The sequence below is a fragment of the Camelus bactrianus genome, chromosome 3 (genome assembly GCF_048773025.1).
Source record: "Camelus bactrianus isolate YW-2024 breed Bactrian camel chromosome 3, ASM4877302v1, whole genome shotgun sequence".
NCBI lineage: Eukaryota > Metazoa > Chordata > Mammalia > Artiodactyla > Camelidae > Camelus > Camelus bactrianus.
This window is the reverse complement of record NC_133541.1, coordinates 91,786,836-91,804,495: the sequence shown is the minus strand read 5'-3', so window position 1 is coordinate 91,804,495 and position 17,660 is coordinate 91,786,836. Positions and strand designations below refer to the sequence as shown.

At 41.6% G+C, this 17,660-nt stretch overlaps 1 protein-coding gene across 1 annotated transcript in view; it reads right to left on the bottom strand.

Moving 5' to 3' along the window:
* Window positions 1-3,164, bottom strand: part of CHSY3 (chondroitin sulfate synthase 3) — a 236,473-nt gene extending 233,309 nt beyond the window's left edge. The window contains exon 1 of the mRNA XM_010971570.3: window positions 1,807-3,164. Within this exon, the coding sequence (XP_010969872.2) occupies window positions 1,807-2,614 (808 nt within the window). The 5' untranslated portion in view covers window positions 2,615-3,164. The remainder of the gene's footprint in view (window positions 1-1,806) is intronic.
* Between the last annotated feature and the right edge of the window lie 14,496 nt (window positions 3,165-17,660).

Here is a 17,660-nt window from a genome sequence, read left to right as displayed (position 1 = left end):
CCTACAGAGTGATACACTGGAATAAGTAGTCACCTTCCTTACTTCCCAGTCAGCATCTTTACTATCATTTTTGATGAGCACAGCATCTGCAGTCATATCTTGATCTTATGCCACGCCCCTTGGATCTCAATGAGTTTCAGCTATTATTGGGTTCTTAATACAAAACGCATTTCATTCTTAACAGAAATGGAAAGAATATGAACATTTCAGTATTCTGAAGGAGAATCTTTCAGAGTATTAAAAGATATGACAGAAGTGGGTGCTGTTAATGCATTTTAGAAATTGTCTACAAAGTGTGACAAACTTCGGCCAGGAAACCTTCATGACTCTAATGAGACACAGAAGACTTGGGGACTGTATGATAGTGGATCTATCACTTACAGACATCTACCTAGTTACCTATCTACGTATTAAGACAGTGCATTCACCAGGAATGCAATCATTTCTTTATTTTTGTATCCAATTATCCAATTCTTTATTTTCATATCTATTAATATTTCCTGTGCCAGCCAGCCATAAGGATTTCGCTGCTCCCAACTCAAACCCAAGAAATCTCTAACTACCTCTACACTCAGTCCCTGGGTCAAAATGTGATAGATTTGGTGGGGGGAGTATTTATTTGTTTGTTTTTCCTTCACTATGCAGAAGATACTACGAGAATCAGGAGAAAGCAATGAGGCTACAAGGAGAGTGGCATAAACTAAGGAAGGGCTGCCCCCCTGTGACCACGAAGCTAAGAAATGTGGGAAGCACAGGGAGCCCTCCCTCAATACAACCCTGCCACTTTCCTTGCCTCTCTCCCAGAAGAGAGCAGGACTGTAAAGCTTTACTCATGCTCTAAGGAACCTTCCTCCGCCGAGTTTATAATTCTCTGGCCAAAGCTACTCACACGCAGGATGAAGGACAGCGCCTCTTTTAAAACTGACAAAGTTTTCTCGTGCTGGGGCTGCGCGCGGTTTTTGGAAGGACTTCCAGCTTCTGCTGCCTACGCCGCAATCACCAAAATGGACTGGAAACAATCCATACTAGTGTGTGCTAGCACAGCTTGGAGCTTCCGGTGCCCGGGAAATTCGCGGGCGCTGTCCCCTCCTTCCCTACAACCAATTGCTATCAATACACCCATCCCCTCGGGGTTTTACTGAGCTGTGGCGGGGGGTTAGGGACGGTGTGATGCCGCACTGTGGTGGCTGGAAGGAGCTGCGCGTTGGAGCGGTGGGGGTGGTCAAGGACTCCCAGTGAGTGGCGGGTCGTGCGAAAGGGAAGGAAACGCACAGCGATGATGATTCCTCGGTCTCACTGGGACCGAAACTGCGCTAGATCCAGTTAAAACAAAAGGGTAAGGGAATAAATCAAGATTACGGGTCTCCAGACTGGCTCTCGCGGGTATCCCAACCCTCCCTTTCTTTACCGAGGACACGCCCCTCTGGACCGATAAGGGAAACTACCACCACCCGGGGCTTTCACAGCAGGGTGGAGTGGGAAAAGCCTCAGGTTTAACCCTAAGGTCCCTTTTCTCATCCTTCCTACCAGGTAAAGGGTAGGAGCAAGCGATGAGCGGAAACGGGAACAGCAAGATAGAGGGAGGCGAAAAAAGCCAGGCAGGTGTGAGGAGGGTCCAGACCGCAGAAGAGGAGGAGGGGCGGACTAGGAATGGTGGGCGGACGCGAGCGGTGGGGGCGACGGGCTGGGGGCTGCAGGAGCCCGGAGCACGTGCTGGCAGAGAAGCAGAGAGGGGCTGGGCAGGGACTGGGGCTCATCGCTGAGAAAGGAGTCGGGGAGGCGGGACAGCCGGCGCTGGGAGGTCACCTTTAATGTAGACATCGTCGTCGGCGCGCATGAACCACTCATACTTGTCCAGGTAGTGGTCGTGCATGTACTTGATCATCATGAAGGACTTTTTCTGGGGAGGGTAGGAGTCGTCCACCCCAGGTAGCGCGATGACAGGCAGGGGTGGCGGGGGCTGGCCAAGCCCGGCGTTGGGGGGCTGCTGGCTGGAAAAGAACTCCACGCGGCCGGGGATGAAGCGCGCCCAGGTCCGCTGCGCCGCCAGCGCGCGGCTGCCCAGGTACTTCTGCGCGGTCATCACCCCCACGTATAGAAAATCCCGGGGTCGGGAGCTCGGGGCGGCGGCACCTCCGTCCCCGCTGCCGTTGTGGCTACTCCCCGGCCGGCCACCTCTCCGCTGCCCAGCCGCGCCCCCGTCCTCCTCCTCGGGTTCCCCTTCGGTCCCCGGGGCTCCGGGGAGCCCCGTCGCGCCTTCGGGCTCGCGTCCTCGCCGCCGCTGCTGCAGCGGAGGTGGTTGCTGCCAGGGGCTGCTCCGAAAACTGGTTACTCCGGGCGCTGCTTCAGGCAGCTGTGGCCCCTGGAGCTCCTGGCGCGCGGGGGGCGGCGACTGCTTCGGCCACGGCCGGGCATGAGGCTGGGGGAGCGGCTGCTGCGCGCCGGCGCCGGGGCCAGCGGCCGAGCGGCCGTAGTAGGAGCAGAGGCTGGAGCCGCGTCTCTTCCTCTCGCTCAGCTCGGCCACTCTGGGGGCGATGAGCCAGGACGCCGCGGTGAAGCCCAGCACCAGCCCCAATGCCACGCTCATCCACGGGCGGCGGGAGCGCACGGCCATCGCGGCTGCCCCGGGCGCGGACGCTGGCTGACTGGCTGCGGCGCGGCGCGCAGGGTCTCCCGGCTCACACCCGCCCCTCCTCCGCCTCAACGCCCCCAGCCCCGGCCGCTGCCCGCCGCCGAGGCGCCGACGCGGGCTCGGGGTCGGAGCGCTCCGGACGCCTAGCCCGCTGCGCGCTGCAGCTGCCGGCCGCGCTCCCCGCTCCGCTCTGGGTCGGGGCTCCGAACGAGGGTCGGGAGTGAAACTTCTCCCGGCGGTGGTGGCGGCGGCGGCAGCGAGAGGAGCTGCAGGAGGAGGAGGAGGTGGAGCGGCGGCGGAGGCAACGCGTCCGCTCCTAGGCTGCCACCCTGTCACTGGCGCGCCTGGTCCCTCCCTCCTCCCTCCCGAGCCCCCGCCCTCGCTCCCCCCGCCGCCGAGCTCCGGACTGGCCCGGAGGAGGAGCCACGAGCACCACCGCTGCCAGCCTGAGGGAAGCGCGGGCCGCGGTATTTCCCCGTTACCCGCCCTTGGACGCCCCCCGTCCGCGCCTCGGTCCAGAGCCGGCCTCCTCTCCGGAAGGAAACGATCCCTGTCGGGCCGCCTCCGGCTTCCAGCGCCGACGCCCCCTCGTCCCTCCTCCCCCGGCCCTCGCTCTCCGTCCCATTTCCCGTCCCGTCCCGCCCCTCCGCCAGCCTCGCTACACCCGCGTCTGGGGGCTCCTCTGCCCTCCTCCCGGCGCGTCGGCTCCACTGACCTCATCGGCGGAGCTCGGGTTCCAGAGCCCCCGGCGAGCGCCCGCTTCTCCCTCCCGGCTCGCCTCCCCCGGCCCACAGCCCGTTACGTCCCGACGTGACCCTTCCCCATTCTGCCCCGCCCAGGCCCGCCCAGGCTCCTCTCCGCGCTTTCCGTCCTTTTCGCGTTTCTCTCGGGGTGCTATTCCGCGTCCCCTCTCTCCACTCCTTGTTCCGCTCACTGCTCAGGAAACTGTCTCCGCCCAGTCTTCCCAACTCCCCGGTCCCTACCTGCATCCTTCACCACTACTCCCCAATCGTACACAGAAGCAGCACTGTCACTCGGTGTCTCTCCTAAGAAAATCTAAGAGGGATCAGAAATACCTCGCCTGAAAGGCTAGGGGAGGTCACGGTGAGTGGGGGCTCAATCCCCAAAGAGAGTAAGAATTCCAGGTTCCCCACCTGTTGAGTTGGGACTTGTGGGGCTGCCCAGTAGTCCTTCCTCAGCTCTCCATTGGTCTCTTGTCTGGACGTGAGAACCACGAAACAGCTATTTCAGAGAGGGCCAATACCCGGAAGAGTCAAACTAAGAAAATTCTTATCCCTCCAAAATAATTGAACTTAACCAGAAAATACAATTTTTGTTCTTGTCCATAAAGCATTTTCTTTTCTAAGGCAATGGCAGGAAATGTGTTACCTCTCCAATTAGGGAAAAAAGATCTCCAGCAACAGAATCTCAAAAAAAGTTTAAATTGTATTGGCCAAAATCATTCAAAGTTACATTATGAAGAGATTACCTGAAGATATGTGACATTCTGAAGAAGGGAACATTTTAAAACTTTCCCTCTAGAAGTCATGAATCTAACTACAGTCTGAGGTGCATTTGGCATCTAGGGCCCTTTCCTTTTATTCAAATTTCAGTCTTCTGTTTTGTACATCAAACGCAAAGAGATGGTATTGAATGGCATTAGGCATAGGGCTCCATCCAGCAAGGTGCTGGCAGCGTCCCTGGAACAGTAGGTCTGCCTGGAGACTTTAGAGGGGTGGTTCTTTCCACACCAGTCACTGGCTGTGCATGAGCACATCTGACGAAGTGTTTCATCTGCTGGACAATGAAGCTCCTTTTCCATGTCTACGTCTTGCCCAGAAACACTTGGGATACAGGTTATTGGACTTTTAAAGTTTAATTTTAGTTAGAAGACAAAACTAATCAAACAACAACCTCCTTCTGATTTAAAAATACATCTTCCCAAGGACATTTTAAAGTTTCTAGACTAGTGCTGTTCAATAGAACTCTCCCTATACTGGAAATTTTCTTTATCTGTGCTGTCCAGTAAGGCAGCCACAAGCCACATACGGTTACTGCGCACTTGAAATGTGGCTAGTATGACTGAAGAAATGAATATTCAATTTTATTTAATTTTAATTAATTTTTATTTAATTAGCCTCCGTTGCCTAGGAGGTTGCCATGTTGGACAGCACATTTCCAGAGGAAATTCATAACTTACAGTCCCATTACCTATGGTCACACAGCAGTGAACTCTCGCCTACAATATTCAGCTGGGCATCATTCTCAGGTGCCACTCATGTTATTGATCTACAAAACCATTAATTCTCACCAGGCACAAATAACCTTCTCATCAACTATTATAATATTTTGGAATAAAGTTAATGTCATTCATTCATTTATTCAACAAATATGTGAAAGAGATTAAGCATTAGACAAGGTGGAAGGCTGTGGACATGGAAATGTCAACAAGGTATTCACTGCGACCTATCTGAAGTTTATAGTGCAGTGAAGAACACAGACATTAAATACCACACTCCAAAATGAATTACCATGGTGACAAATGATACGAAGTGAAAATGTAGGGTACTCTGAGAGAGTATTTTGCAAGAGCATCTAATTTAGTCTAGGAGACAGAGAATGAAATAAAATGAAATAAAATGAAAAGTATTGAAATGATGTTCATACTGGCTAAGTGACCTTGGGAAAGTTATTTAAATTATCTGAGGTTTAGGTATCTCATTGATAAGTACATTTCTCTGAGGATTTATTAAGCTATGTAAGTGCTAAATACAATATCTAGTTCATTGTAGACACTCAGGAAATGTTTCGTCCCAGGTGAGGCCATTTTAAACTGATTGGCCAGAGAAGTTTTTCTGATGAGTTTAGCAGAGAACAGAAGAAAGTGAGGAAACTAAGCATAAGGATATCTAAGAGAAGAGATTCCAAGAAGGAGGAATAGTCAACACGAAGACTTGAGATAAATGTGGTATTTTGAGGATTAGCAAAGAGACTACTATGGATTGAAAATGGGAGGAAGCAGGTGACTTGCTGATCACTGAAGCCAGTGCTGCTCCCTAGAGTTATAACGTGAGCCACAAATGCAAGACGTGAGGTTTAAATTTTCTTGTAGCCACATTTTTTAAAGGGTAAAATTATGTTTAATAATACATTTCATTCAACTTAATATAGTCAAAATATTACCATGGGAACAGGTAATCAATATAAAATTATTATTGAGAAAATTTACATTATTGTTATCAGTAGTAAGTTTTCCAAATCCATTATGTATTTTATACTTACAGCACATCTTAGTTCAAACTAGCTACATTTCAGATGTTCAATAGATACATGGAACTAGTGTCCACCATATGGGGCAGTGTATATTCTGAGCCTTGGAGACTTATGGAAAGAATTTCTTTCATTCTCAGTGACCATGAGGGTATTGAATGGAGTGGTGCTATAGTTTTTATTTATGTTTTATGAGGACCACCCTAGCACCTATGGCAAGAAAAAATTAGAGTGAAACAAAAGTAGAATGAGGGAAAGCATTTAAGACATTATTGAGATGGACCTAGAGATTATCATACTAAGTGAAGTCAGAAAAAGAAAGGGAAAAACAAATACTATATGATGTCACTTGTATGTGGAATCTAAAATATGACACAAATGAACTTCCTTACAAAACAGAAACAGACTCACAGACATAGAAAACAAACTTATGGTTACCAAAGGGGAAAGGGGTCTGGGAGGGATAAATTAGGTGTCTGAGATTAACAGATACAAACTACTAATATAAAATAGATAAACAACAAGTTCTCACTGAATAGCACAGGAAACTATATTAAATATCCTATAATAAACTGTAGTGGAAAAGACTATGAAAATGAATATGGATATGTATTATATATATATGTATATAACTGAATCACTTTGCTGTACACCAGAAACTAACACAACAGTGTAAATCAACTATATTTCAATTAAAAATTTAAAAATAGAGACATTATTAAAATCACCTCATCACTTTGGAATAGAAGAAGAAAAATATCTTTTTCATCTTTCCACACACTGTCTGCACCTCTTCTTCATTTGTAATAAGTAGAAGCACTGGGAAGTTTTTATATGAGTTTAATTTCATATTTGTTGAGATTCCTCTAGCTATTTATTTGCTATTTCCCAAAGTCAGTGAAGTAATTTTCAAGTACATACTTTAATTTTGAAGATACATGATTTTTAGGGTAGATAATTTTCTGGGGAATCTCCACTAAGGACTAAGTTTTTTATTAAAACAAAAATAAAGTAATATGTCCTAAGAAGAATTTAAGAAAAGAACTTATTTGGATAAGAGGCATCTTCAGGGAAAAATTTGTATAAAAACTCACTATCATTGAAGAAAAATAAACATAATACATGCATATTAAAATAAGCCAGATCTGTATATTATATTGGAAGAGAGAATATAGAAATGCAGTTAATGTTCAAAATTCCTGGCTAAAAATGTCTCATAGGATTGCTGTTCTGATCCATACAAGAATATGTCAATGTTTATTCTTGTGAACCACCTGGTAAAATCACTATGAAGCACCTCAATAGTAGATTTTGAGAAAAACAATAACAGTAAAAATTTCATAAATTATAATAGCTTCCAGAAACAAATGCAGAACTGATTCCCTGTCTTCTCCAAATCCTTGAACAATTTCAAGCATGCTCATATTTGGACTATTGTAATACATGAGGCCTTTGCCTCCTTGTCTGAGCTGAAGTTACTAGAACATAAGGGATCATCTGGATTCACATTGAAACAGACCTCTCACAGGGGTTATGTCCCTGACTTTGGAATGACATTAATGTCAAACACCCTGAAACGAAGTCTGGTACATTTAGAGAGAGCCCTTCAGCACACTGCTCTGAAGGTACTACACTTAGTGTTTAACTGATTGGAAAGAATGAGCAAGAACTTTAAAATCACAGAAAAAGTTACAAATGAGTCTAAAAGGGGGATATCGTAGTTGATCAGTTATGCAAGTTAAAGGTAAATATTTAAATATATGGTTCAACCTATGCTTCTGTTACAAAACATAAGCAAATACCCCTTGATTTAGTATTTTCTGTGATATTTAGAATGTTATCATTTTTTCTTGACAGATCAAGACTGAGTTGATCTCATTTGCGTGAAGCAACTGTGGCATCTAGTGGTTAATAATCATAATGTAATTCACTTTGTTTTTAAGGGATAGATTATGTTATAAAATATTTTTGACATTGCCAAGGAAGATTATAATCATAGAAGCATAATCAGATAACCATTTAATTATACTTTAATTTCCTCAGAAATCAGCACATGAGGGGATGACAGAAGTTCATACAAGGAAATGTGAAAAGTAATTATTTACAGTACATTATAAGACTATGTAAGTTTTAAAGGCTAACACTAATCTGCATTTAGCTAATCAGCTTGAAAATGTTATCATTTTTTTACACTGACAATATTTGATGCTACTAAGGAATTATTAATTCCTTTTTAGGTATGATAATTATATTGTGGCCATGTTTTTTCAAAAGTTCTTATTTTTCAGAAATACATACTGAAATGTTTATAGAGGAACTGGTATGATGTCTGGAGTTCAAGTAACATGGGGCTGAGGGTGATGCTAGGTGACTAGCAACGTTGGGGGTGCAGGGGAATTGAATGACCAAGGATTGATGACTTTTGGGGCTGGGTGATTACCTCTGAGGAGATTTGACATTCCCTCTAATAAAAAAATTTAATTATTTTATTTGTTTAAGATCAGCACACATTCTTTATTTCCTAAAGATTTATCTGACTAAGAGAGAGTCCACTTGTCCAAACCATCAATGCACTTTGAGAAGATAATGAAACTACTGCTGTCACTTAGGAAAGGGTCAAGAGGTGACCATATCAGAATGAAAACTTTCATACCTTCCTAACCCACTAGGTTCCAATGACAGTCTCTTAGACATAAGCAAAACAATCAAGCTTTTGCAAATAAAGAAGCACTATTTATGATGGAAGAATTTTTCTCTTTTTAAGACGTAATTGTCTATGATTAGGCAGTGAGCTTTGAAATCTTCAGAGAGCTCCTAATTACCAATCTGAATTTATTCTAAAAAGGTTTTTTTATTTTAATTTTCTCCTCTCACCACTCTCCTAAAGTATTAATCAACTCCAATTTAATATTTTCTGTCTTAGAAAAGTTAAAATGCACATGTCACCTTCCTCCCTGTGTCTTTAATTTTCAATTCCTCTTACCTGGTCTCTTTTCCTATCGTACAGATCATTGCTGTTGGAAAGAAATACAATATGATCACATAAGTAATTTTATGTATTAAATGTAAATTTCCATATGTAATGAAAATCTGTAAAGTATATATTCCTGGTAGCCACATTTTAAAAAGTAAGAACAGGTGAAATTAATCTCCATATTTTTTTATTTTACCTAATATATCTAGTTCTGACTATTAAAGTCTTAAAGCTCACTTTTTGAAAATTAAAGACAAATAGATTTTAGAGCATTTACAGGATGTATTGTGCTACTTTCTTAAGTATCAATATACAAATATTGTGCATCTGATCCACACAAATGTGGTACATGTATGTGATATATGTATGCATATGTATATATATATTGCAGATATATAAATGCCACACTATCATTATAGAATAAGCATAAAAGGAGAGATTAGGGAGTCTTTTCTCTTATCCCTATTTTTATTAAATTTCAGGATATTTTATAAGATGCAAGACAAGTTAGGCATCACATCTCTCAGCCCATTGTCACTGCATGTTGAGTAAATGAAGCAGGTATAGTTTTTAATTCATTTTAAGGCTGCTGCATCCAGCAGTGGATTTATTTAAGTTCACAGTCAGTTAATTAATAACACAAACCTTTCAAGTCTTGAAAGTCAGGTTTGATGGATTTCAATAAAACAGCAGCACGGGGAGGGCAGAGCTTTTATTTTCTGCCGTTCCTCACAATTTTTGTTTGTTTTGGAAAACATACTTACGTTACTAAAAGATCTTATTTAGTCATCTTAATATATAATAGGTTTGTTATTTGTATCTGAGTTAAAATTAAAAATTTTTTTCTAGTTTTTAATTTCTCATACAATAAATATTTGGGGTCCTCATTAAATTTTAAGAGTATTAAGAGGTCTCAAGAACTAAACATTTGAGAACACTGGTCTAAGGAAATTCCTTCACTTATCTTTTTCTTCTCCTGAAAATAGACAAATATTTTAAAGAGGGATAATTCAGAATGCCTTACCCCTGATGGAATAATGACTCTAATAGTTTGCCATGACATGAGAGTGTCTGTGAATTTACATTTTTGAAGCTTTGACATGTTTATAAGTATATTATTGCCTCCATGGCTTTCAATTCACACCTATTGCATTCTAGGAATCCGGTAGCTTTTTTTTTTTTTTTTTTTTGGTACATGTATTGTTACCAGAAGGGAATGGCAGGAGTAAATCTTCTGAGACAGAGTTCAAATCATTCACTCACTTCTGATTCTAATTTGTATCTAGTAACAAATTAGTATCGTTAACAAATTTGGGAGTATACTTTTCATTTCTACAAAAACAAACAGCAGGACAATGAATTATTCTAAGGCTCTGACCATTTTGTAATATTGGGCCAAAGAAAGAATGTCTCAATAAGTTAACCCTAGTGTTGAAGAGTCCTACCATTTAGTGAAGAAGGAAGAAGATAACATTGCCACACCAGTATAATTGAAGGTAGAATTACTTGTCTTTTGAAGCCAGTTGGAGCTCTAGGAATAGACAGAAAGTGAAATCCAAATAAAATCATGTGAATTAATTGAAAAAGGTAAACTGGCTCTCATAAATGAAATAAGTGGTCATCATTTGGAAATTGCTATAAGAATATTGTTCAAGATGCAAAATGAGTTTGTGTGTTGGAGGCGGGGCGGTGGGTGATGACACTTTCCCTCACTGGGCCCCTGTGGCCTTAGCTCTGAATCTTCGCTGGGCAGAAAGAGGACGAGAGGAAGAGACTTAAGGATAAGAACAAATGCTAGCCTCACAGCTAAGTGATTTCTCAGCAGTGCTTTCTGCTTTCATCTTCTAACTGGGCACAAAAAGATTCAAAAGGAGGCATGGTTGAGGCACACCCAAGGAATAAGCGAGGGGTGGAGCACTGCATTTTTAAGACCTTTGGTAGCCTTATGCTTACCACACCCTCCATGCTCCGCCACACTTTTTTTTTTTTTCCAGACAGCACTTCCCATGTCTACCTTTACAGAAAGCAGAACAGGAATAGCAACAGTCCCGTCTGAACCAGACTAAAACCAAATTTAGGTTTTCGTATTAGCACAGAATTGGAACTACGGGACATGAGATAGCCATCAGATGAAGCCTCCTTTAGACATGTGGAACCCATCTGGCTATGGTACTTCATGAGTAATTAAAACTTTGGCACCTAGGTCAGTGTTTCTCAAAATGGGATTCTGAGGACTCCTATGTAGGTATTTCCTAATGTTCTAATGTGTATAATTATTACTAGTAAATCTGGAGTTTTTCTGAATTAGAATCCCTGAGGGGAGAAGAATCCACATTTACAACAAGACATTTGAGCAATTCTTAAACATACTGAAGTCTGCAATCTACTGTTCTAATTCTCCTTAATAATTGGGATAATTCAAAGTCCTAAAAACATCTGCTAAATAAAAAAATTAACACACAAAAAAACTATTACATCCTCCTACTGACATTTCCCATCCTCAAAAAGCGTGGATAGCTAGCTCAAACTCTAGGTTCTCCAGCCCCAAATGATAGAAGAATCCTTATTCCCTTGCTATTTGCAAATTGAATGTATATACACTTCTCTATATTTCGGTTGGGTTCCCCAAGAAGTAGACTCAAGAAGAACTGGGGATCAGATAGTTTATTTGAAAGTAATTCCAGGGAATATCAGAAGGAGAGTGGAGAAGTGAAAAAAAAAAAAAAAAAAAGGAAGGGAAGGACAGAATTCAATCAAGGGTGAATTCTGAAGTCAGTTACCACTGTAGACAGCTGGAGTTAATTTCACTTGGGAAACTCTCATAGTCAATATAGACCATGGCCTCAGATGTGTCCCATCGGAAGAGCAAAGAAGGTGGGTGTATTTTACTCATTAACTTCTGTTAGTCATTGATTATGGGCTGCTCCAAAGGGACACTAATTCCCCAGTACTTCCAGTCTGCCCCCCTCCCTGCATGGTCAGAAAAGACCCCTCAGCAAAGATTTTAAAAGGCTGGTAGTTAGAAGACCACTGGCAGGCACTGACGTGACTAAGGGCAAGGAGATGCGGCCAGAATTCTGGCCACCTCTAGGTAGTAAGTGATATTCACTCCTGAAGCCAGACTTTTGGGTATACTACACTCTAATTAGACACAAACCATATGAGTTAATAACCCTTACTATACCAAGTAGTATTTTCAAAGGTGTCTTGCAAATTTAGATTTCTTTTCATTGAGCAATGTATGTTAAATAAACCACCTTTTTATGGGGCTATTGGAGTTGCTCATGTTTTCCTGTTACCCTCCCTGTTGAACTAACAGAATTCTTAATAGGAGCCATTTTACCACGTCTTAAGTTTTGAGAATTCCTTTGGCTATTTTTAAAAAACATTTTGCTATGAAAAATTTTAAACATATACAAAGTACATAGACTAGAACTCCCTATACCCATTATCCAAATTTAACACTTCTCAACTCATGATCAATTTTGTTTTATCTATATTCTTACCCGCTTAAGTCCTGCTGGATTATTTTAAAGCAAATCACAGACACTCTTTACCCATAAATGTATTATTGTAATCACTAAAAGAGAATTTTTTAAAATGCCAGCAACTTATGAAAATGCAGCAATTATTCCTTAATATTATCAAATATCAAACAATTGTTCAAATTATCAATAGTCATGGCACTTTCATATTTTTTACAATTGTCTCAATTCCATTTTTATATTTCGATTTTTCTAATCATCAGCACTATTTCATATGTCTCTCAAGCTTCTTTAATAGTTTCTGCCTCCATCTCCTATTTTCATTGTATTAGGTTTTAAAAACTGCATAATTTGCCCTGTACGTTGTTTTACAGTCTAGATTTTGCAGATTCCACTGCTGTGGTGTCATTTAACACGTTTCTCTGTCTTCTGTATGTTCTGTGAATTGGTAAATTGGCATTAAGTTCTAGAGAACTGCCAGATACAAGTTCAAGTTTTCTTTTTGAACAACAGTACTTAATAGATGATGCTGTGTTCTTTCAGTAGGAGGCACAGAATGTCTGCCTCTGTTTCTGACGTAGTGTTGATAATGAATTCTTAGATTCATCAATTCATTAGAAGCTGCAAATGGTAGTAAGTCTCATCCTACTGCTGTTTCTTCCTTTATTAACTGGAATACTTCTTATGAAAAGTTACCACTAATTTATTTAGTGGTACAACCCGCATACTAATACATAAATGATTCTTTTTTCATCTTTCATTTTTGATGATCCAGAGATTTTAGAACATTGTTGAGCAGTAAAGATACCTACACTCAGTTCCTTAGAAGGCCTTGCTAGGTGAAACTGATTGAAATAATCCAAAAGCAGAACCTTTTTTCTGACCTGAAGTCTCATTTTCTGCTATTTAATCCCTAATCACATCACTAATAATTGAATCTACAAATCAGGACATAAAGCTGTGCCCGTGAGAAGAATAAGAGGGTCTATTTTTCTAGTTTTACTTTTTTATTCATTAAGTTGCATTTATTGCACCTCTAAAATTGGGAACAGGCTATGAATATAAGGTGGGAAGTTATATATATATTTATTTCCTAGGCATCTTGAATTTCTGGTTTATTATACATAAAATTGTATATGAATTATAGGAGAATTTCCTTTGCATTTGAAAAGGGTTTAGTGGGGTCGAATATGAGAAACGCAAAAACCTGCTAAACACGGTTCTTTTATACACTGAGTGTTGACGTGGTCATTTTCCATGTGGTTTTGGCTTCACCTATGGTTTGGGGTCTGCTGATATTTGTATCTGGGCTTCTTTTATTCTCAAGTTTTCACTAACAGTCCTGAAATGTGGGCTAGCGGGAGATTTAGAAGGCAGTTCACACTCTTGTCTCAGTTCTACCACATCTGTGAACCTTCCACAGCGAAGTTAGTTGTGCTACGCATTTCCTCACCTCAAAAAAGAGGGGTACTGGGCTGGAGTAGAAGTCGGCAAACTATGGCCCACAGGCCAAATCCAGCCCACTACCTGTCTTTTGGTGGCCTCCAAATTAAGAATAATCTTTACATTTTAAAATGGTTTTACATTTTAAAACTGTTGTATTTTAAACATTACATAAGTACCTACACAATATCCTCGCTTTTGCCCCTTGGCTTCCAAAACCTAAAACACGGACTGTTTGGCCCTTTCAGAAAAAGTTCACCAACCCCTGGGCTACAGCGATGATGTTCAAACTATTTTCAGCAGCAGAACTTTTAAAAAGTAGAGAGAAAAATCTTATTCTAAACCTCTTTGCTTAAAAAACAAATGTGTATTTATATTGCATATAAATTTTAAATAATGGCTCACTAAAAAATTTAAGCAGCAACAATGAGGCCACTTTGAAGAAGATGACAGACTGAAAATAAGGGACGATGGCTTTGACATTGGGGACTGTAGATGACAATTACAGTCTTAGCGGAGGTTCAGCCTGCAAATTCATTCCTGCGTGTTTTTCACTGAATGATTTCAAAAATAAAATCCTGTTTCAAGCAGATAAGTGGTTATAAATAGTAGCATTTTTTTAACAGCTCACCTTGCAATCTCAGGATGCTCTGAAAGTGAACTGATCCAAATCCTTAAAAGAGGAGAAATTTTTGATTTTACTTACAACAGCAAAAAAAAAAAAAAAAAGCTCGCATAATCATCAAAATATAGCAATCAGACAAGAAACAGCAACAATGTGTAATAAGAGATAAAACTGTCTGTATATTTGAACACTTTGGGTAATTTCTTGTCATTGCACCGCTGACCAGCGTGCTGTGAGGAGTAGGCCCAGAGTGGATGAGTGTGCGGCTGCGGTTTGATGGGAGTGGACATAAGCAAGCTTGAATTTTAAAGAGAGGGGCGAGGAACAGCAGCCTTCCTGTTCCAGGGCTCCCGAACACCACGTTCAAATATGTGCACACATATGACAGTTGGCGTTTTATTCTGAAAATCAAGCAGAAACAGAGTAACTTGAAATCACAGGGAGGTTAAAGTTCATGTAAATTGAAGTTACATTTTTAAAGAGATTCGATTAGAAAGTAAGCTGAAAATTGGGCAGAGAAGAAATTACTCTTGAAAATCCCTTATTTGCTCATAAAGTAGATTATACCTGGTCTTGCGTATGTCTCCCTGTGTGATATTTTTTATGCCACTTAAGTTTGAGGACTACTGAAGCAGACTGAAAAAAAGAGTGCATTCAGATACATAGACAGTCTGTCTTTAAGAAAACCCATTAAACCCTTGTGGTGACTAGAGGGTGGGTGGAGAATTCTAAAATGCCCCTGGCTTTCAGGGTTTCCCTTGTATTGAAATACCTTAAGAGCTTTGCAGGTTGTTATGTGGATCAAGGGACTCAAACAAGATAAACACCCCAAGAATACGGTTTGGAACACGGAAGGTGCTTACTACATAGTTTATATATTTTATTATGATTCTTTATATATATCCATATATATTTAAGCAAATGATTACGATTTTCTATTTGTATGTGTGTATATGTGTGTGTCTATGTGTACAAGAAGCTTCAGCAACCATTTAGAGTAAGAGAGAAAGCCGTCTACATGTTAACACTTTCAGTGTTCAAACATACACACAGACACAGACACAAACAAATCTATAAAGAAAAATTTGATCACTTGCCCCGGTTTGCCTCAAGTGCAGGGTTTCATCATTAAGTAAAGCCTACCAAGTTCCCTTGCCCTTGTCGTGGGGACCTTACACAGCAGGTGGGGTGGCAGAAGTAAAATGAAACACAACATTCAATCGTATAGTATGCAGGGTGGTAAGAAAACCTAAGTCAGGGAAGGGGGTTAATGACTTAGAGACAGGCAGACAATTTTAAAATACAGTGGTCAGGAGGGGGTTCATTCATAAGATGGCATCTGGGCAGAAAAGTGATGCCTGTGGAGAGAACACTGCAGGCAGATAGGAGCACGTGGGATGTGTGCTAGACGCAAGGAGGTGGCTCCTAGGGTGGCCGAGGAGGGAGAGCAAGGGGAACCCGTAGGAGGCGGGGTTAGCAAGGCGAGGGATGTGCCCTGTAGCACCTGTTGGCCAACCTAAGGCTTTCGCCCAGAGTCAGATAGAAAGCCACTTCAGACACTGAACAGAGGAGGGGCATGACCTCACTTGAGTTTTAACACATATTCCTGCAGAATGGGCTTTACAGAGTCGCAACTTATGTGAAAGTCAGGATCTCGAATTAAGTTTTAAGTTACACATCCATGTAGTATTCACAATACAACATTTTTAGGTTTACCTTCTGCTTTTCATTACAGTCTTAAAAAGATCTAAACACACCATTTAAAAATGGAATTCCAGTCAACCATTTCCAGAAACCTTCAAGCCCCTCTACTGACCCACCAAACACAGGCTGACAGTTTCTGAGTTAGATGAGCTTAAAGACTCTCCCAAAGCCAACATTCTGTACACCCCTCAGTTTCTGGATATTAGACAAATTGGCCCGACTTTCATTTTCCAGCTATAGGTATTTATGCCTGACTTCTTTAATCTGTTCTCCAGCAGTTTTTACGTACTAATTCTGCTTATCCTCCTAATGGTATCTCCTCATTTCTCCATCCAGCTGCCGTCTAGGGATCCTGCTGGCATCCACTTTGGACATTATGTCCAGCTCAGTGGAGCTGAGATGTATCTGATTAGCCATACAGACGCCGAGGTGATGAGATTCTCTTGTCACGTGATGTCTTGTTTCAGAGGTAACACTGATGCAACTGTATGTGATTCAAGCTGCAGGTCCTGGCTACACACATACACAGAACAGTGTTCTAACGATAATTTGTGTTTATCGTCTGTGTTTCTCCCTCTTTGTCCTATTTCAAGCTGGTAGCCAGGCCATCTGTATTTCCTGGCTCCTGGACTTCCTGCAGAGCTGGAAGTAGAATCTTCTTGAGGACAACAGCCATTCCTCTCTTTGGTAAAAGTACTAACTCACTTTTGGCTGTCCCAGCAGATGAGGAGAGAGGAGAGAAGAGAGTAAGGTCTCTGAGGCGAAACAGTGAGAGACATGACATTTCTAGAAACTGTGAAAGGGACCAAGATTTGTGGGTCCCCTTAGGGAGCCTAGATCCTAGACAACAGTGATTTCAGTCTCTGCAAGTACCTAGGGTACCCAACAGAGGAGAAGCAGAGAGCCACTAGACTTGAAGGAACCATCCTCAGAGGAGTGATAGATGTATCAACAGAAACCACGACAGATCCGTATTTTCAGGGACAACCCACACATTTGATGCTGCATACAACTGTAGGATTCTAGACAACGCTGGGTGGGGTATGTATCCCAGAAACGTCCTAGATTTAATTTCATACTCTCCACTCCAGATGGAGTACTGAAGATAGACTTAAGATGACTTAGAAAAATAAAGAAATATGACAGTGTATGTATTGACTACAGAGATTAAGATTTATAATCTTAATAGTTCACCCTCCTTGAGGCAATAATGACTATTAAAAACAGTAAAAAAAAAAAAAAGTTCGTTTCCCCAATGACACTTCCGTTTTACAAAGAATGATAATAAAGCACTTGTTGTTGCTTTAGGTTCTTGTAACTTCTGAATTTATTTCCTTAAACATGGTTCTTAACAATCACATTTATTCGACTAAAGAATGTGAATAAAATGGACATTCACCCAACAGAAATTTTCTATTCTTTGATTTCATATCCTCAGGAAATGGCAAGTAAGAGTGAGGATGCCCAGGATGTTAGAATATTTTTTAAAGAGTATCGCCAAACACTGAAGGACTAAATCAGACTAGT